This window comes from Centroberyx affinis, unplaced genomic scaffold (genome assembly GCF_046629955.1).
Source record: "Centroberyx affinis isolate AG114_WGS23_722 - 3 ecotype Tasmania unplaced genomic scaffold, CSIRO-AGI_Caff_v1 ptg000127l_1, whole genome shotgun sequence".
Lineage (NCBI taxonomy): Eukaryota > Metazoa > Chordata > Actinopteri > Beryciformes > Berycidae > Centroberyx > Centroberyx affinis.
Genome location: NW_027278828.1, coordinates 105,710 through 124,593, shown reverse-complemented (window position 1 = coordinate 124,593; position 18,884 = coordinate 105,710). Strand labels below are relative to the sequence as shown.

Genomic DNA, 18,884 nt, shown 5'->3' with positions numbered 1-18,884 from the left:
AATGTCTAGCCAATTTTTGTTTGGAGTATACTTCATTTTCTCCATACAATGATAACAATACTAGATGAAATCTGGACTCACTTGGGTTATGGTATAGCACGTGTCATACCTTGCCACCCATTTGATAGGCATAGGCATGCCCAACTTTTTAATTTGTCATTAAGGTAGGCTGTTTGTGGATCACTTTAACCGCTTTAATTTGAGGTTCAACTTGTGTAACAGATGATCATGATAAAACGATCGGTGACAAGAATGTAAAACTCACCACTGAAAATCACTGAAATAATTAGGTATCTTAACAATTTGACTTAACAAAATAGTAACATGGTGTGTGCATTCATAATGTGCACTATAGGACACACCCACACACCCAAACACAGTAGGCTCCATACTCTTCTCCAAACTGCTTTTGTAGTCACCACTTTTTTACAGTCACTTTACAGTCTCACATGCACACACACAAACATCACACATGGCCTACACACACAGTCCAATTCTAGCCATTGAAAATTCTTATTGTTGTTTCTCCCTATAGGAGCCACAAAGGCCTACTCACACACACTCATCCTACATATGGAAAAATACATACCGTGTGTACACTTTCAAAATATACAAAAATGGCCAAAAATGCATTTGTACATGGAGATAATATTCATCCATATCAAAATATATTTGTAATTGTCAAGTATATGATGTCATGGGAAGAATGCATTCCATGTCATCTACATGTGTAAATATTTTTCCACCATTTTAAAAAAATATATATATTTCGAGACACTCTTAAGAATATGTGTATTTTCCCCCCCCAGGATGGAGGGCATCATTTCATTCTGTCCTCCACAGTCTCTTCCTCCCTCATTCTCTGACGGGCCAGCCTCCTCCGTCCCACCCTCACCGGCTCCAGCAACATCCATCTCTGCACCGGGACACACGACGGAGAGGCTGTGGGGAAACCGACAGAAGAGGGGGAAGGATAGTCATACAAGCTGTATCACGCGGTAAAAGCGGTCGTTGTTGTACAAAACCACTAACAACCCGCTGTCCTTCATTATTTAAAGTGTAGCCTGCATCACAGCGGATACTCCGGGGGTCCCACTTGGCTGTTAGTAACCTGCCAAGTGATGCATCCTGCAGGACTGTGCGTACAGTAAAATGATTTAATCTTCGTTGTGGACAAACCCATTCGGTCCCGTTGATGCGAACAGGGAGCATGAAGTTTGCGGTTGCGGTGTTGTGGTTCTCCTTGGCTCTCAGCAAGGCTACTATTGAAGGTAAGTGATGGATGGAAAAAACAAACAAACAAAAAAACGCTTTTTATCTTTAAACTGTTGGTGAAGCGATGTGACTGTCTGATTGCAGCTATATGATCAAAGCAAAGGACGATTTATCTTCTTGTTTAAAAATAATCTTATGAGAATGTGGGATTGTGTTGCGCTATGATAACAGCATCCATCACCACGTTACTACAGGCTCATTCATCTAATAGACTAATTGGCACTAGCTGTGCCCTAGGCTATATCCTAGCCTGTAGCCCTTTTAATAAGCTAGGAAATTTGAAAACAAGCGGACATATTACATAATTCAAATGTGATTGTACTTTTATGTACGAGGCAGCGACAAAACGATGGGGTCAAGTGAGCGGAGCACGTTAATGATTTATTAAAGGATGGGTGCGCAGCGCCCCCCTGGGGCTGTGGGACGGTTGGTGTTACCTAAGCATCTAATAAAAAACAAACAATAAAAAGGATTGGAAACGAATTCCCTCACGTGATAAAGCTGTAATTTAAAGTATTTGTTGTCTGTTTTGTCATGAAAAAATAAATACTCCGATTTGATGTTTGCATTTCTGAATAGACCTACAGAAAAGGGGAGATTTTGCCCAGCTCATATGTGAATGTGTGCGTGTGTATGTCTATGTCTGTTTCTCTCTCTCTCTCTCTCTCTCTGTGTGTGTGTGTGTGTGTGTGTGTGTTTGTGTGTGTGCGTGTGTTGACTTCATCTTACTGTAAAGCCTTTACACCACTCTACTCTTGAAATGGAGTGGCTCCTGGCTGCACATAAATCCTACTTGTCTGAGACTCTCCCTGTGTGTGCCCGTGTGTGTAAGAGAGAGAGAGAGAAAGAGAGAGAGAGAGAGAGAGAGAGAGAGAGAGAGAGAGAGAGAGAGAGTGAGGGGGACTGATGTGATGACAAGTTGATGGAAATGATTAATCCACCTCTCAGACCATTTAACTTCCAAGGCTGTCCCAGGATCAGAGCGGTGCCAAGTCCACACTTAAACCCATCAGGAATCAAATTTTAAACTGACACTGAGCTTGCTGCAAGGGGGTTGATATACTGAAGGCTACTGGAAGCAGTTTGGTATGAGATGGTTTGGATATGCACACTGTACATACACTTGTATTGTACACAGAGACACACACTTGCACACATTTGCACTTATACTCAGAGAAGAGGTAAAGGAAAGGATGTATGCTCATCTTTGACTATCACATTATATGACTGTGTGAATCAACTTGATTTTATGTGTGTGCATGCTCACACATACACACACACACACACACACACACACACACTCCTCAAGGGTATGATGAGCGATGGGTTAACCATTGTGAAAACTCTTGCCTCCCCCAGGGGCACCTGTCTTGTTGCATTGTGGGTTAACAAGAGCAGGGCCGCAGTTCAGATTATAAGGGCGGATAGCTGTAAAGCATCTCTCTTTCTCTCTCTCTCTCTCTCTCTCTCTCCCTCTCTCTCTCTCTCTCTCTCTCTCTTTCTATCTCTCTACATTTCATTCTTACATTCAGACCTTTGCCCTTTTTGCCAATGCACTGGAAGGAACCCATTAAGCATTATATTGATTGATAACAAAACTCCACTGAGATAGCAAAACTCCATTGAGAAGCATAAAGTTAAACCATTATTGGTTTACGATAGTGTATAAAGGAAAAATCTATTCTCTCTTTCTCTTCCATCCTATTGCTGTAATTCCCCCTCTCAGTGGTTCATCCCACCATGGCTCCACAGTGAACAGATGGTGGTGGGGTCAAGATGATCGTACCACTGCGTCACCCATGGGGCGTTTTAGATTGAGAAGGAGGTAGGGGTTTGTTTGGAAGCTGGGTCACCCCTGCGTCTGTATCAATCATTGACAAAGGCTTAGTCTCTCTCTCTGTCTCTCTCTCATACACACACACATGCACTGTCCTCTAATGTCCTCGTTATAGCATGCCAAGCAGACACACACTCACTCGCAAGCACACACAAACATACACACACACACACACACACAGACCACTGCATCCCAATTTCATCACAAAGGAGCAACCCCATCCCCCCAGCCAACACACTGCATAATCAATACTCTCCCCTTCACCTCACACACACACACACACACACACACACACACACAAACACAAACACACAGAGTCAATTACAGTCGAATCTAAGAGAAAGAGCAGGCTGTTGTAGAGGAAAAAACACACTTTGTATAGTTTGGTTGCTGTGTTTTTGTTGATGAGGATCTTTAGAAAGAGCTGCTATCTGTAGAGATTGTAGATACGACTCAGCTGAATGTACTGAAACCCATTTCAAGCATTTACAGACTGAGTGCTCTACAGGGGATCTGATGCAATGTGAGGTAATCTGTCTGAGTTAGAACGCATATTGTACTTTAAGTTCACATTCAAACATGGAAGAGGAAACCAAGGGAGAGAGAGAGAGGGACAGACAGAGAGAGAGAGAGAGAGGATGAAGGAGAGGGAGAGGCAAAATGAGGGTACATTCTTATGCATGCACACACACCCTAAAGCACTCTCCTCGTTCTCTCTGTCTCTCATGCACACAGTCACGCACAAGCGCACACAGACATGCACATTTGTCTCACCATACTTGTGAGGACCTACCATTGACTACATTCACACCCCGGTCTCTAATACTAACCCTTCACCCTAATGACAGCATGCCTAACATTAACCCATACCCTGACCAAATCCTAACCATAAACCATTTCTTAACAGGATAGAAGTACGAAATGAATATTCATTTTGGGGAAAAACATTGAAAGTCATCAGGCAATATTTGAAAAACATAAATGATTCTGTCCTCAAATATTAACTATTTTATAAGCAAATGTCTTAAAATGACTCCTAACTTCAATACTAACCCATAATGTACTTAACGTTCATGCCAGTAGTCAATATGGGAGAGTGGGTGTCATTTGTTTTTGGTTTTTTTTATAAATTGTGGATACCTAATTTTGGAACAAAACTCTATATAGAGAGATAGAGATTAAATTCCAGTATGATCTCTATTTATCACTCCATTCTGTCCACTGATTTATTGTTCTGTGTACTATTTATTATGACAGGCATCCTGGCGTCTCAGTTGGCAAAGACGCATATCATGCCATATAACTGTAGTGTCCTGGGATTGAATCCGGCCCAGGACCTTTGCTGCAGGTCTTCCCTAAGGGTTTTGCCCCTTTCTCCCCAATCTTTCCTTTCTCTCTCCACAACTATCAAATGAAGGCAAAACTGCCCCAAATAATAACGTATTATGACAGCAGCACATGGTGTATCATGTGGTGTGTGTCTGTATGTGTAGCATGTAGAATGAGAGGGAGTGGCTTGTACTGTATGGAGTCATGTCTGTGTTAAGAAACAAACAGGCTGGAAATTTGCTCTCTCTCTCTCTCTCTCTCTTCCTCTCTCTGTCGCTTGCTCTCTATCTGCTTTACTGTGTGTTTTCATTCCCCCCTTTCTTTCCTCTCCTCCGTTCCCCTTGCCCCAATTTATTTCTCCTTCCCTACCAACCTCTACCCTGCCTTCTCATTCTCCCTCTCTCAGACACTAGAGGGAATTGCTCTGGGTCACTCTGTCTCACTCTTCCTCTTATCAGCGCTCTCCATTCCTCTCCTCTATTCCCCCTCGCTCTCCGTTGTTTATTTGACAGGCTGTTGATTTTAACCTCTCTTTTTTCTGTATTTCAGCCTCTGCCTCTCTTACAATGTCACCACAGGCAGTGCCAATGCCAAATATCACTCTCTAATGCTGCTGAATGCTCAGAGCAGTGAGCTGATACAGCCGTTGAGTCACTATGGGCAGCTCTCGTGTGTAGCTCAAATACAAATACCACATAATGCTCTCAGCAGCCAGCGAATACCGCTGTCAGTGTTGGTTCTGCGTCTTGCAGAGCGACTGACAGTGAGTAAGAGGGTAGGGGTTCAGCGTCCTGTTCAAGGACAATTCGATGGCACACACAGCTGTCGATGAACACACTGGCTGTTGTGGGGATCGAGCATGTGACCTTTCAGCCACAGAACAGTCTCTCTGACCACTGGGCCGCCCCATTGTGTTTTTACTGAATACAACATGCCCCTTTGTCCGTTCTGGGGTTAAATCTTATGCACTCACACAGATTATGTTTTATTACACCACCTGATTGAATGCGCTTGAATGTTTTTCATTATCTTAAAGCCATTTTGATCTAAAAGCTTATGCTTAAATGCTTGGAATTTTTAGACAAATATAAATGGTGAAGTTGATGCCTATGTATGAATTTCTTTCCAAAGCCTTTGCCTTTCCATCAAGGCAAAGGGCAGCTACTTTAAATAATCTAAAATACAATATAGTTTTGATTTAACACTTTTTTTGGTCACTGCATAATTCCATTTGTTTTGTTTCATAGTTTTGATGTCTTTACTATTATTCTAAAATGTGAAAAATAGTAAAAATAAAGAAAAATGTGTGTCCAAACTTTTGACTGGTAATGCATATTGCTGTATTTTACTGAAATGGTCTATTTTCCACCTAGAAGTGAAGTCTAATTGAATTGAATTCAACATAATACAACTTTAGCTCTATAACTGTGGATAAGATCAGACTGTATTTTCCCTAATTGCCTACCTAAGGGATCAGATATCACCCAGCTGTCTGCACTTAAACAGAGGCTGGTGAAGTGAAAGAACAGTGCTTTTGTGGTACTGTCTACTGCTCAGTGTGAGCGTCACTCTTTAACTGACTACTGTGTCTCCTGCCTGGCTGCACACACCACTCTGAGCTCGGCTCGTCTCCCCTGGCAATTGTTCTGTCTAAGGTGATCATGTCAGCATGATCATTTCGTCAGCCCGCGGAGCCCAGATGCGTTCTCTCGGCTATAGCCAGCTGTCAGTCCAGAGTTGACGGTGTGTGTGTGTGTATCTGTCTAGTCTTTGTATGTGCCCTATTCTTAGGCACTGACTTAGTTTTTCCTCCCACCTGCTTGTGAGACTCTGGGGTGATGGTGAAGTTTACAGTGTGTGTGTGTGCATGTGTTTGTGTGTGTGTGTGTGTGTGTGTGTGTGTGACTGTGTCTTTGTATGCGCTTAAACATGTGACACTTGGAGGAGGGTGAAGTTTGTGTGCACGTCTGTGTGTGTCTGTGTACTTGCATAATACATGTGTGTGTGCTTGCCTAACTATACCTATGATCATATCTATACCTATGATCTCACTCTACCTACCACTCTGTCATTTTCTCTCCCAAACCTGCTCCTTCTCTCTCCTCCCTCATTCACCTCTCTCTCCCTTGTCTCTCCCTCCAGCTCCAGAAGAGTTTGTCTCCCTGGCGGAGATGGAGGATGCCTTGCTGAGGAACCTTTTCAAGGGATACCAGAAGTGGGTGCGGCCTGTCCAGCATGCCAACGATACCATCACTGTACGCTTCGGACTCAAAATCTCACAGCTGGTCGATGTGGTGAGGACACAACACACAGACACACAGGAGGCATATAGTATATGTGCCCCAAGTGTGCACAAATAGTAAATGGGTCTTGAGTCTGGATTTAAATCTGTCTGATGCCAGGAAACAAACAAAAGCTTATACAATGCTCCATCCTCATTGACCTATCAGATATATAACTCCCACAACTACACTACCTCTCCATGGAGAGGTGTACAGGTGGAAAAAAGAGAGAACAAGGGCTTAAGAGACCATGCAAGAGCGAAAGAGAAAGGAAAGGATAGGTGCCAGACAGAAGTGGGAGAGAGGAAATAATGTGAGGGTAGGAGGGAAGAAACGACGTGACTGACAATTGAGTGCTGTCCATGGTGCTGAACATCCTGCTCTATCTCACTGGACTGGTTGGCTGTAGTTTTCATTCACAAGGGAGGGAAGACAATTCAAGAGTGATAGAAGGAAGGTCAGAGAAAAAGTTGGATGGGAAACAGAGCAAATTTCCATTAAAAAGACAACAAAGTACTGCTGAATGAATAGTGATATGGCCACTTTTGTTGTTAATCCTCAGAAAAATCTAAATTTCTCTACAGATCATGAATTGAACACTGTTATTTGTGCGGCATAACTGCATAAAGATTTTTGCGAGGTTTTTGCTTCAGTCTCTGCTACTGCCGATAACAACATTAGATACACGATGGTATCTCTACAGTGACCAAATCCAAAGCGCCCTTGAGCAAAGCAGAGCAAGCCATAGAACCTCTAAATGCCTCCAGAAGCCTTAAACTGCATACAGTCTTGAGTTCTACCTGCTTAGAAGGCTCTCTGCAAAAATTAAAATGGCCTTATGTAACATGGATAATAAAATTCTATTATTTTCTACTGAGGATTGGGGGCTATTTTTAGGAACGACAGGGAAGAGGGAAGAAAATCCCAAGATGGTTGATGGAGATGGCGAAGAAAACATAGAGTACAGCAAGGATTGGTGGTTATTTCGAGAGAACAGGGAGAGACAGAGAGAGAGAGGGAGGGGATAGAATGGGTAGAGGTCTTGAGAGCTGGTTGTTAAGGGCGGTTAGCAGAAGGACTGTGGTAAAGAGGATACAGGGAGGACAGAAGTGTGATGAAGGGAGAGAAGGAGGAGGATGAGGCGCCAAGGGACTTAAAGCGGTGAAGACAGGCAGAGAGAGAGCGTGAGAGAGAGAGAGAGAGAGAGAGAGAGCGGTAAAGAGAGGAAGGAAGAGAGAGAGAGGTCCAAAGTGGTCTTTCTCAGCAGCAGAGGAAGTAATGAGGCCATCAGGCTGAGAGGAGACTGATAGCATTCATTATTTACACTAGGACACACACACACACACATACACACAAAAGACCACGCCCCCCCCAGCCCAACAGAGGACCACATTGTGACTACATCAGCATTTGATGTTCATACTCTTGTAATCTCAGCAATAAGGTATAGGAGAGTGCCATCTTGTGGTCATCTGACTAAACTACAGTGATATTTTCCAAACCCCACCTTGGGTCGCTTCTTATTTAGACAGGCGGGGATGCAATTAGGTTTGCCTAACACAAAATCTATCCCATAGATTTTCCCTCTACTCCAATTTTACTTACATCTCTGCCAGGCTTTCACTGCCCTTCAACTTGAAACCCGCTTTCGGTTTGTGCTGAAAACTTTTCTGACCTCTATGAATAGATACCTTTTGCTGCTCCTGCCCTCCACTCCTTCTCTTCCCCTTCCTCTTTTATTCCTCTCTGCCACCCCCTCTCCATGCCACTCTCATTTCAATATTTCATGTTAAGAGCATTAGGAAATGAGGCAACGGTACTCATGTGGTTAGAAACTAATAGGGAGATTACTTTTTCTACTGAATTTGGGCCCTGAAGAGTTACTTATGCTGCTCCCTCTCATTAATACTGTAGATGTGCCCTAAAGCAAGGCACTTAACCCCCAAGCTGCTCCAGTGTGCTTTATTAGTGGCAAGTAAGTGAAGCAATTAACCTAACCTGAAAAAAAACCTTCCTTTCTCTGTGTGCTTATTTCCTCATCAAGTCTTTGTCTCAAGCTTCTCCTTTCCTCCTCACCTCCTCATTAGCCTCTCTTATCATGCAATGCAAGAAAGCACCAGTAAAATGTAGAAATAGTGAACATCATTTATTCCCTTTCCTGCAGGATGAAAAGAACCAGTTGATGACTACTAATGTCTGGCTATGGCAGGTAAAGATGAACACCACTCGTAACATTTGGGTTTCTGAATTTTTAATCACTGAATTGTGCCCCTTTTTTTGCTCTATGAGTGAATTGGCTGCAATGTGGTATAACACAGTACACTCCAAAACAATATGACACAATGTGATGAGATGCAATATGATACTGTATATTATATGATGCAATGCGATACAATGTGACACATTATGGTACAATATGATTGCAGTGAGGGGCTGTTCAGATAGAGCTCACAAATCCCACAAAACCACAATGAGTCTGTCTTCAAATGCAAATTATTTGTCCATGTCCATTATTTGTCCATGTTCCAACATGTAAGTGTATGTAATAGGTACATTGCAAATTGTTCACAGTTTTTTCCAATACTTAGGTATTTCAAAGAGTGCACTTTCCATGATCAGACAAAAAGCCTAGTCTAAAAATAACATCAAATGGCATCAACAAATTCAAAAAATACAGCGCCATCCAAAAAAATCCACATTAGTCTCTCAGAAAATAAATAATTTTACACCAATTAACAAACTTTAAAAGCAATGAGGCATCATTAAATCATCATTAAATCAGTTTTGCCAATTGGGAGTAAAAATTAGTTTAGACTTAGATTTACGACTGCTTGTTTAAACTTACCAGAAGACATTTCCTTTCCTAGCTGTACAGTCTTTCACAATGTTACTATATGATCATATTACAATGTTATATATACAATGTAATAGAAGATTGGATAACATATCATGTAATGTCATTGTTTTCAAAGGAGTGGGTTGATGTGAAGCTGAAGTGGAACCCAGATGAATATGGAGGCATCACCTCCATCAGAGTGCCTTCAGAGACTATATGGCTGCCCGACATTGTCCTCTATGAAAAGTGAGTTATGCTCATCACGTATACCACTTACAGTATGCTGAGGTGGGGCTTAGTAACTTGTTGTTCAAGTTGTTCAAAACAAAATTTTGTTCTCTTCAACAATTTTCCCTATTCCTGTCTCTTCCACTTGATTCCTCCCCCTCTGTTTTTTTTCCCCCTTACCTTGACCAATAATCACACTTGTACTGGACTGCTCTTTATACCTCTTTCCTTATCATCTCCTCCTTTCCTTCCCGTCTTTTCTCCAGTGCGGACGGTCGCTTCGAAGGCTCCCTTATGACCAAAGCCATTGTGCGGTGGGACGGCACCATAACGTGGACCCCCCCTGCCAGCTACAAGTCCTCCTGCACCATGGACGTCACCTTCTTCCCCTTCGACCGGCAGAACTGCTCCATGAAGTTTGGCTCCTGGACCTACGATGGAAATATGGTGGACCTGGTCCTGGTGGATCACTACGTGGACCGCAAGGACTTCTTCGACAACGGCGAGTGGGAGATCCTCAACGCCACAGGAGTGAAGGGGAGCAGGAGGGACGGGGTGTACTGGTACCCATTTGTCACGTACTCCTTCATCCTCAAGAGGTTGCCCTTGTTCTACACCCTCTTCCTCATCATCCCCTGCCTGGGCCTGTCGTTTCTCACCGTGTTGGTGTTCTATTTACCGTCAGACGAAGGCGAGAAGCTGTCACTTTCCACCTCTGTGCTGGTGTCGCTCACTGTGTTCCTCCTGGTCATAGAGGAGATCATCCCGTCATCCTCCAAGGTGGGTTCGCTTTCAGAGGGATCACGTCAAAACCTACTGTATGTTCAACCCTAAGTTTCTATTAGGGCTGAAAGATATTGACAAAAAATCTAATTGTTTGACAGAATATTGCAATTGTGATTTAAACTATGATTCATATCATCAGTTTTCTTGTCATATTTTTTTTAGAACTTTAAAATTGTTTAAAGAAAAGTGATTTTGTTAAAAAAAAAAATAGATGTCAGTGTGCAGGATTTGCTGATTTTGACAAGAAAGATTGAAGATATGAAAGATTGATGAAAGGTTTTCACCAATATTGTACTTGATTCATGGACCAAAGATTACCTCGAGCTCTAAAATACCTTGTTTAGAAATCCATTTTGTACACCTCACTCTCTTAAGCAATTGATTGCAGCCTCTGCAATTTTGGAAATTGCAGAAGTTCATATTGCAATTTCTTTTTTTTTTAGATTAATTGTTCAACTCTAGTTTCTATATGGTTGTATCTTGTATATCTACTCTGCTTTGCCCTGTATTGATTTACCCTAACTCTAATCTTAACTCACCGCCTCTCTCGCCTTAATTAACAAAGACCATTCACATCCCAACTCCCCAGCCGCGGTTCTCTCATTCTACATGCAACCTACTATTAACTCAATTTAACAAGCTATTGACTGAGATACTTTCAGTTCAACATAGAACTCCACAGAAGGTGCTACGAAAGTCAATGAGTGATTTAGATTATTTTAACTAACTGCCAGAAATTGATCAAGACATTGTAACATCATGATCAATACTTTCTAAAGAGGCAGATGCTATTGACTTTTTACATGTTCGATGTGGAAAAGAAACGCCTCTGTTGCTATATGAGAGAAAACTACAAATATTGGGAAAAAGACAGTGAACTGTTTCTTCCCTGTTTCAGAAACCATTTAATTTTTCCCTCCCAGGTGATACCGCTAATCGGGGAGTACCTGCTCTTCATCATGATTTTCGTCACCTTCTCCATCATCGTCACTGTCTTCGTTATCAACGTCCACCACCGCTCCTCGGCCACATACCACCCCATGGCCCCCTGGGTAAAGAGCCTCTTCCTCCAGAGACTGCCCAGGTTGCTGTGTATGAGGGGGCACACTGACAGGTTGGTAAATATAGAGACAGTACATACAATACAGCTATTTATTGATTATGCATAGAAACTACAATTTAGAATTTTCTGTAGTGTCCAGTCATATCTTTTTTTACCGAATAATTAGATGTGCCCAGTAATAAGTCGTACGTTCAGTAATTCTTAATTTCTTCTTAATTTACTTAAAGTTACTGAAGAGGCAGCATTAGTTTACTGAAGTTGGAAGTACATGGGTGATGTTTTGCAGTTTTTGCAGCAAGAAAAATCCTCCTTGGTCTGACTCATATCATCATATCTTGCTATGTTCCCATTCTAATACCTCTCTTGGCCAGTCCTTTTTTCCAGTTTGCTGCTTTCACCAACTGGAATGAGCTGCAAAAGACTTTGAAACTGGACAATTGTATCTCCCTCGCTGCTTTTAAGGACTCGCAGAGATTTACACACACATATGCAACTGCATCCCAGCCCTTTAACTGCCCAGTCAAATATGTCTGTTCTGCCTGTGTGACTTGTAACTTTATCTGGTTGTTTGTTTGGTCTGTGGTTTAAGACAAGACACTAAATCTCTACCAGCTCCAAACTTCCACCCTGACCTCCCTGTGGAGGGAGGGGGGGTGAGTGGAAAGAGAATTTCCCTACAGGGATCTATAAAATAACACTTTACATTAAACCTGCAATAAGCAATATCAGACCTCATAACCAATCCTGAAACTCATGTGTGCTATGAGACATAATGATATAAACCAATATCCACACAATGGACCAGCTGTGTTGCCGTTTTCACCCCTTCTCTGAAGCTTGTTGTCTGTCTTCTGGTCCGGAACGAAGCTCCCCCCGTCCCATTCAGTAAACTAGCCAGGCACTCCCATTTTAAAACTAGCCAGGCACTTCCCTCGCTGTGTAAAAGCGGCTCGCACCCCCTCCCATTCCTGAAACATTTCTCGCAATAGCAGAATCGATGAAGCGAGGGAATAAACTTAGTAAACTTCACTTGTCATTGTTTGTGGCGACACTTCTCCGTATGTACGGTTAGCTTAGCTATTAGCCTTTATGCATGGTGCTTTGCAATGTTTGTCCTTGGTTGGCCTCTGTAGTGCAGTGGACGTATATGGCTTTTATTTACAAATTGTTGTAGTCTCTGTCACCCTCTAGTGGTTAAACATTTTTGCTTATTGCAGCTTTAATAGGTACAATATTGGTGTCTGCCTCTGAACAGAAGGACCATGCAGGTGTCTGTGAAATTATCTAATGTTTCAGTTTACTGAATACACAAATGTCCAAGAAAAACAGAATGTCCATCATTTATAGATACCACTACCCAGACATTGAGATGCGCAGCCCAGAGCTGAAGCCCCGTGGAGGTCTGGGGAGGAGAGGGGTACCTGGCCATGGTGCCGGCCAGCAGAGGGGACCCATGGGAGGGAAGGAGGATGAGAACCATGCCTGGCTGGCCATGCTGGAGAAAGCCACCAACTCAGTGCGCTACATCAGCCGACACATTAAAAAGGAGCACTTCATCCGAGAGGTAGGGGGAGGCCTTAGGGTGATGGGGAGAAAGAGGGAGGGGTTGGAATGAGAGTGTTTGGGTGGGTGCTGTACTGAATTCTCTTTGTGTATATTCAATTATTTTGATACTTTTACATATTCTTTCTAGTTACATTTTCACTCCCATTTTGTCTCCCATTCTCTCTACGAGCTTTTATCAAGATGTCAGAAAACATTTCTCTGTGCGTGTCCTGATGAGAGATGTTTTTACTTTTCACTTTGGAACAAAAACACTTGAGGCTGACATGGTTTCACAACAACACCTATGGACCTCTCTCTCTCTCTCTCTCTCTCTCTCTCTCTCACTCAGGTGGTTCAGGACTGGAAGTTTGTGGCTCAGGTGTTGGACAGAATCTTCCTGTGGGCCTTCCTCACAGTGTCAGTATTGGGAACCATCCTCATCTTCACTCCTGCCCTGCAGATGTACCTCAGCACACCACCGTGAACACACACAAGCACACAGAACAAGCGACTGACACACACACACACACACACACACATATGCACACGGATGGTCTCCAGCAGTTCTTCCTCAAGTCCAGTTTTTGTCTTTGACTATGATTTATTGATATAGCTGAAACATTTATATGATATATTTCTATCAAAAATACAAGCTCAAGCTCCAAACTCTCACTTACCTTCTTTGCAACATGCACTGACCACTGAAAACTGTAATGTTTTGGATGAAACATGTCACTTATTGTAAGAAACATGCACAGGAGTGCATAGAAGTGGAAGCAATAAGCAGCTTATAGTATGTCAGTATGGCATATGATTTGAATGTCCATATTGATATTTGTGATGATTTATAATTGTATCATTGTAATGATACATGCATATACGGTCAATGTATCCACTGAAGCAAGCCAGCATTATGCACAATATGAATCCATAAATAATCAGTTGTTGTATTGTTTCACATGCACCATATTGTCCGTCCAGCTGTATGTTGTATGTGCTGTAATGAAGATCATAATAAAAATAAATTGATCTAAAAAATCATTCTGCTAGTTCTGTTTTTGTTTTGTGGTTTTCTCAGGAGAATAATTTCTTAATGCTTTGCAAGGCAGTCGCTAGAGGACTAGAGTAGACCTTTTAGAGTAGAGTAGGCCAATAACTTTAATTTAGGGGTTCGGATGTGCTTTTGACTGTAATGTTACAGTATTGCCACTAGGTGGGAGCAAAGATTTTGTGTTTGCGGAGAAAAGCACAGTTCCATTGAAATACCTTATTTTGCTTGAAAACCTGCTTCACAGAAATAATCAAGAAAAAAAAAGTGACTCTCCTATATACTATGCCTATGTGCACAACAGATACAAATTTAAAATGATAAAGAGAGTCTACCTAAAAGAAATGCCATGGTAGATTTAAATATCTGGACAGAGTTACCTTTACTTGACTAGGTAAAATCACTTATGATGCATCCCTTTTCACAGCAGCAGCCTATAGGTAAACAGCTGCAGAAGGAGGGAAGGTTACACTCATTCACATCAGAGAAACAGTACAGATATTTACTGTTGGTCACTGAGCAGCTCCACTCAAGCTTCACTGAGTTATTTCCTTTGCTACAGGGCATATCAATAGTAGTTACAGTATTACGAGAGAAGACAGCAACACATTTGCTTCCTCCACCCACATTTTCCCAGCTGGCCGGCTCTGTGAATCCGAGCCGCCGACCTTCCGATTATTAACTCGCTTGTCTAGCCTTCAGGCTTTTGTCACCCGATCTAAAAAGTGTTACAAGTGGCAGTCCCCAGTGATATCATAGCATTTTCTGCTTTGCCCTAGTTTGGGGGGGGACACAAGTTTGTTCTCTGACTTATTAAAAATAGCTGGCATCCTGAAGTGAAAACCTCCCCACTGCTCCTCACGCACTTGAACAGTCTGACCTCACCCCACTCTTCTATTATTCACAGCTACAGATCTGACTCAGGCAGACAGGTGTGTATGTATGTGTGTGTGTGTGTGTGGAGAGAGAGAGAGTGAAAGACAGAGCGGCAAAGTGTGTGTGTGTGTGTGTGTGTGTGTGTGTGTGTGTGTCTGTGTGTGTGCGAGTGTATGTGTTTGGGTGTGAGTGCATGGGTATATGTGTGAGTGGGAGTCACAGACAGAGAGTGATGGGGTGTGAATGAGAGAGAGAGAGAGAGAGAGAGAGAGAGAGAGAGAGAGAGAGAGAGAGAGAGAGAGAGTCGGCACAAGTGTGTTCAGATGTTTGTGTATGTGTGCATTTACACACCTGCACCCATGCAGTTGCTGAATAGGTGTCCCCCCCATTTAATATTCCAATAAAATAAACAAGCTTTCAGGTCTTGAGTAGAGAAAAGTCCCTGACCAAATGTGTGAACAATTACATGCTTGACACCCCGACTGTTCTTTCCAGCAAAACGCATCTATATTTCATGTGCTTGCTTTCTGTAGTGCTGTCGCATGACCGGGCTGATGCATAAATATGTGAGTGTTTTCCTCTGGATTTGGATTTCAATGCACATGTATCCCAGCTATGGGTACTAGCCAGTAGTAATCTGTATGGAACCCATCTGCTCCACACAGCTGCAGTATTGTTACAATTACAGGGGAACTCCACTTGAATTGCAACATTTTTCTTATGCCACAGGGAAATTCGATTTGTTTTAGTGAACATTCACTGCTATTCCCTACAGATGGACAAATAAAGCTGTGAACTGGAACCAAAAATGTTCTTGAGATGCCATAGAAGAACCATTTTGGGTTCCACAAAGAACCTTTCAAGAACCTTTTAATATCCCAAGGAACCATATATGTTTTTTTGGGGGGGGACATTAAAAGGTTCTTAATTCTTAGTTATTGTGGGTGATGGCATGAATGTGGAAAATAACCAAACCTCCTAATAGTAGCCTATATATTGTGCATTTTGCAAAGGCAGATAAAAAAAACTAAAATGCAGGTGTCTAAGCAAAGAAGTGCAGAAATTATTCTTTAAATAACCTTGGTCTGAAAGGTCCTTTGTGGAACCAGAAATGGTTCTTCTATGGCATCACTCCGAAGAACCATTTTTGGTTCCAGTTCACACCCTTATTTTTTTCTGTGTGTACAGCCTGTATACACCCTGCCCTGCCAGTGAACCTGTCAGCTACCCCAATGTAGAGTCTTGACACGTTACACAGGTAAAGCTGACTGGTGAGCATGATTCAGTGTGTGAGTATTCTTTTGCCAGTGTTCGTTATTGACTTGGGATGTGCATAGTCTGTTTCCTGTCACACCGATGTACAGCTCCACCGTCAATGAACTAGAAAAGATTGAAAAGGTGATTGTGGGAACACTCGGGGGAATTTCTCGGTATATGGGAAGACTCAATTTTCTGGTTCACATCTGTTATCGCTGCTGTGAAACGAAGCTCATTTGGATGGAAAGGCGGAAAGAAACATTCTCCACATGGTCAGGCTCACATTCTTTGTTAATGAAGCAACTCCAGGTTGTATGTCTGGGTGATCTCACAGGGTGGGTGGTGGTTCTGTGGCTTTGGGAGACAGTTGATCATGCTTCTAATTGATCTGCCTGGGACCAGACCAATGTAATTATCTGAACATTGAGTGGGGTTTCCCTTTAAATCATTATATATGTAGGCAGATGCAAACTCATACTAACTCATACCTTGAGCAATAAGAAAAACCTCTGTGTGTGTGTGTGTGTGTGTGTGTGTGTGTTTTCCTCTGATGTAATCTGAGTGTAGTCTTCTAATCTCCCACTCACCATCTCTAAGTATTGTCAACTTGTTAGAGCTGCAATTATTTTCTCTCTCTCTCTCTCTCTCTCTCTCTCTCTCTCTCTCTCACACACACACACATACACACTTTCTCAGTTTGTGTGTTTGAATGGTTGAATGGCCAAGTTCCAATTTCGTAGTACTACTACAGGGGGGCCATCATCTTCGGAAAATAGGGGTTATTCTCAGCTTGAATTGAGATTGTTTATGGTCGTGTGTGTGTGTTCATTGTGTGTGTGCTCATTGTGTGTGTGTGTGTGTGTGTGTGTGTGCACGTTTGTGTGTGCGCGCATGTGTGTAAACATTGTCCCTTCCAGACAACTCATCTCCGACTGGAGCCTGCCTCGCTGCTAGTAGCGCTGTGAAAAGGTCATCGCAGGTCCTGAAAACACACTTTGTTGCTCTCCTGCTCTCCCTCAGTTTCTAAAGGTGTGGTGGACCCCCTTTCCAAAGAAAACCTGGCATGATTTGAACATGACCTTTCATGTTTGCTTTCAAGAGAGTAGACAGTGTAAGTGAAAAGTGTTGGTCAGACATTTAGACAAAAGAAAAAATTAAGAAATATGTGCAGCAGCTGGCACATCTGTGTAAATGGTGATGGATTTTAACACAAGGCTACAGTCCAAGTACTCCACTATTGTGGCAATATAGGGCTGTACTATTAACTGACAGAAAATATTGAATGCAAAGATCATTGCACTTATGGTAGATATGGTACGAAACAGAGTGAATCAAATCAGCAATGAGCAATATATTAGCAAAAAAAAAAAAAGGCTAATAATAACTTTAACGTTTTATCTTTTTACATCAGAAGAGCACCATTGTAGCTCCTCCAGGTGCTTGAATCAAAATGAACCAAAGGAACAAAGTCTCTCTTGGCCCATGAGGAGGTGATATAAATTTCATTAGAAAATGAGGAGAGGCCTCTTAAATTTTAATAGTCTTCACCCACATGGAATTAAATATTTTCTTTAAATGTTTTAATGTGCTATAATGTTCTTGACTGTGAGATGTAATTATATGTCCTTAAGGGGTTGACCCCTATGGTGCCTCCTACACCATGGTGATAGCAATTGTTTTGTAAAACTACTGACATCTAATTGTTCTGTAGCCATTTTAGATGCCACTGAATATATTTATTATTGACGTAATCCTGTAAACCTGGCCAAGGCTATTGCAGCAGAAACACATTGGTTTTTAATATTAAAGTTTTGTCAGTAACTGAATTCTTTCATTCTTTTCATAGGATAAAATTTGATTTCACATCATGCAATATGCTGAGGCGTATATAACTAAAGTAATGCAACGCAAGACAAGATAGAACGGTGAAAGCTCCTATGGAATGCATCTGCAATTCTCCATAAATCACATCACGTCCAACCTTAAGCAGAGATGATGTTTATGTGTGTGTATGATATTTATGGCATGGGCTTGAGGCTATTATGATATATGCTGATGTGTGTGTGGGGTGGGAGGGGTGGGGGGTCTCCTCTTGTTAGTTGGGCGAGGAGGACAGCCAAGCTCATCACTACCTCTCCCCAACGGCACTCAGATACACAACGTCCACTGGAACCACCTCACTTTGACTATCAACTGGAGGGTCAGACCTACACACACACATAGACACGTACACACACACACACACACAAACACACACACACACAAACACACATGGACACACAAGTGGCCGCACACATACTGTACACAGATTCGCAGACACAAGCATATGCATTAACACACATGAGCATGAACATGAGCACACACACACACACACACACACAAACAGACAGCATGCACACACACTCCACCAACCCCTTTCCCTGCAGGCCTAGCCAAAGGGACATTTAGTTAATGTGAGCTGATGGCAGCCTACATGTACAAGTCCAGGTCCAGACTAAAGAGTGAGAGAGAGAGAGAGAGAG

The 18,884-nt window shown here is 42.3% G+C and overlaps 1 protein-coding gene across 1 annotated transcript; it reads left to right on the top strand.

The window, feature by feature from the left end:
• The first annotated feature begins 1,195 nt into the window (after positions 1-1,195).
• On the top strand, positions 1,196-13,665 carry LOC139652604 (neuronal acetylcholine receptor subunit non-alpha-3). The gene is made up of 8 exons (XM_071529708.1): positions 1,196-1,271; positions 6,584-6,735; positions 8,888-8,932; positions 9,696-9,805; positions 10,054-10,567; positions 11,497-11,687; positions 12,984-13,200; positions 13,531-13,665. Exons 1-8 carry the CDS (start codon positions 1,196-1,198, stop codon positions 13,663-13,665), a joined length of 1,440 nt encoding a protein of 479 aa, XP_071385809.1.
• Positions 13,666-18,884: the final 5,219 nt, after the last annotated feature.

Excerpts from the sequence above, each read along its gene's own strand:
- LOC139652604 (XM_071529708.1), top strand. The coding sequence starts at position 1,196 with ATGCGAACAGGGAGCATGAAGTTTGCGGTTGCGGTGTTGTGGTTCTCC. Across the intron at positions 9,806-10,053 it reads GACATTGTCCTCTATGAAAA|TGCGGACGGTCGCTTCGAAG; the intron begins GTGAGTTATGCT and ends TCTTTTCTCCAG. Across the intron at positions 11,688-12,983 it reads ATGAGGGGGCACACTGACAG|ATACCACTACCCAGACATTG; the intron begins GTTGGTAAATAT and ends CATCATTTATAG.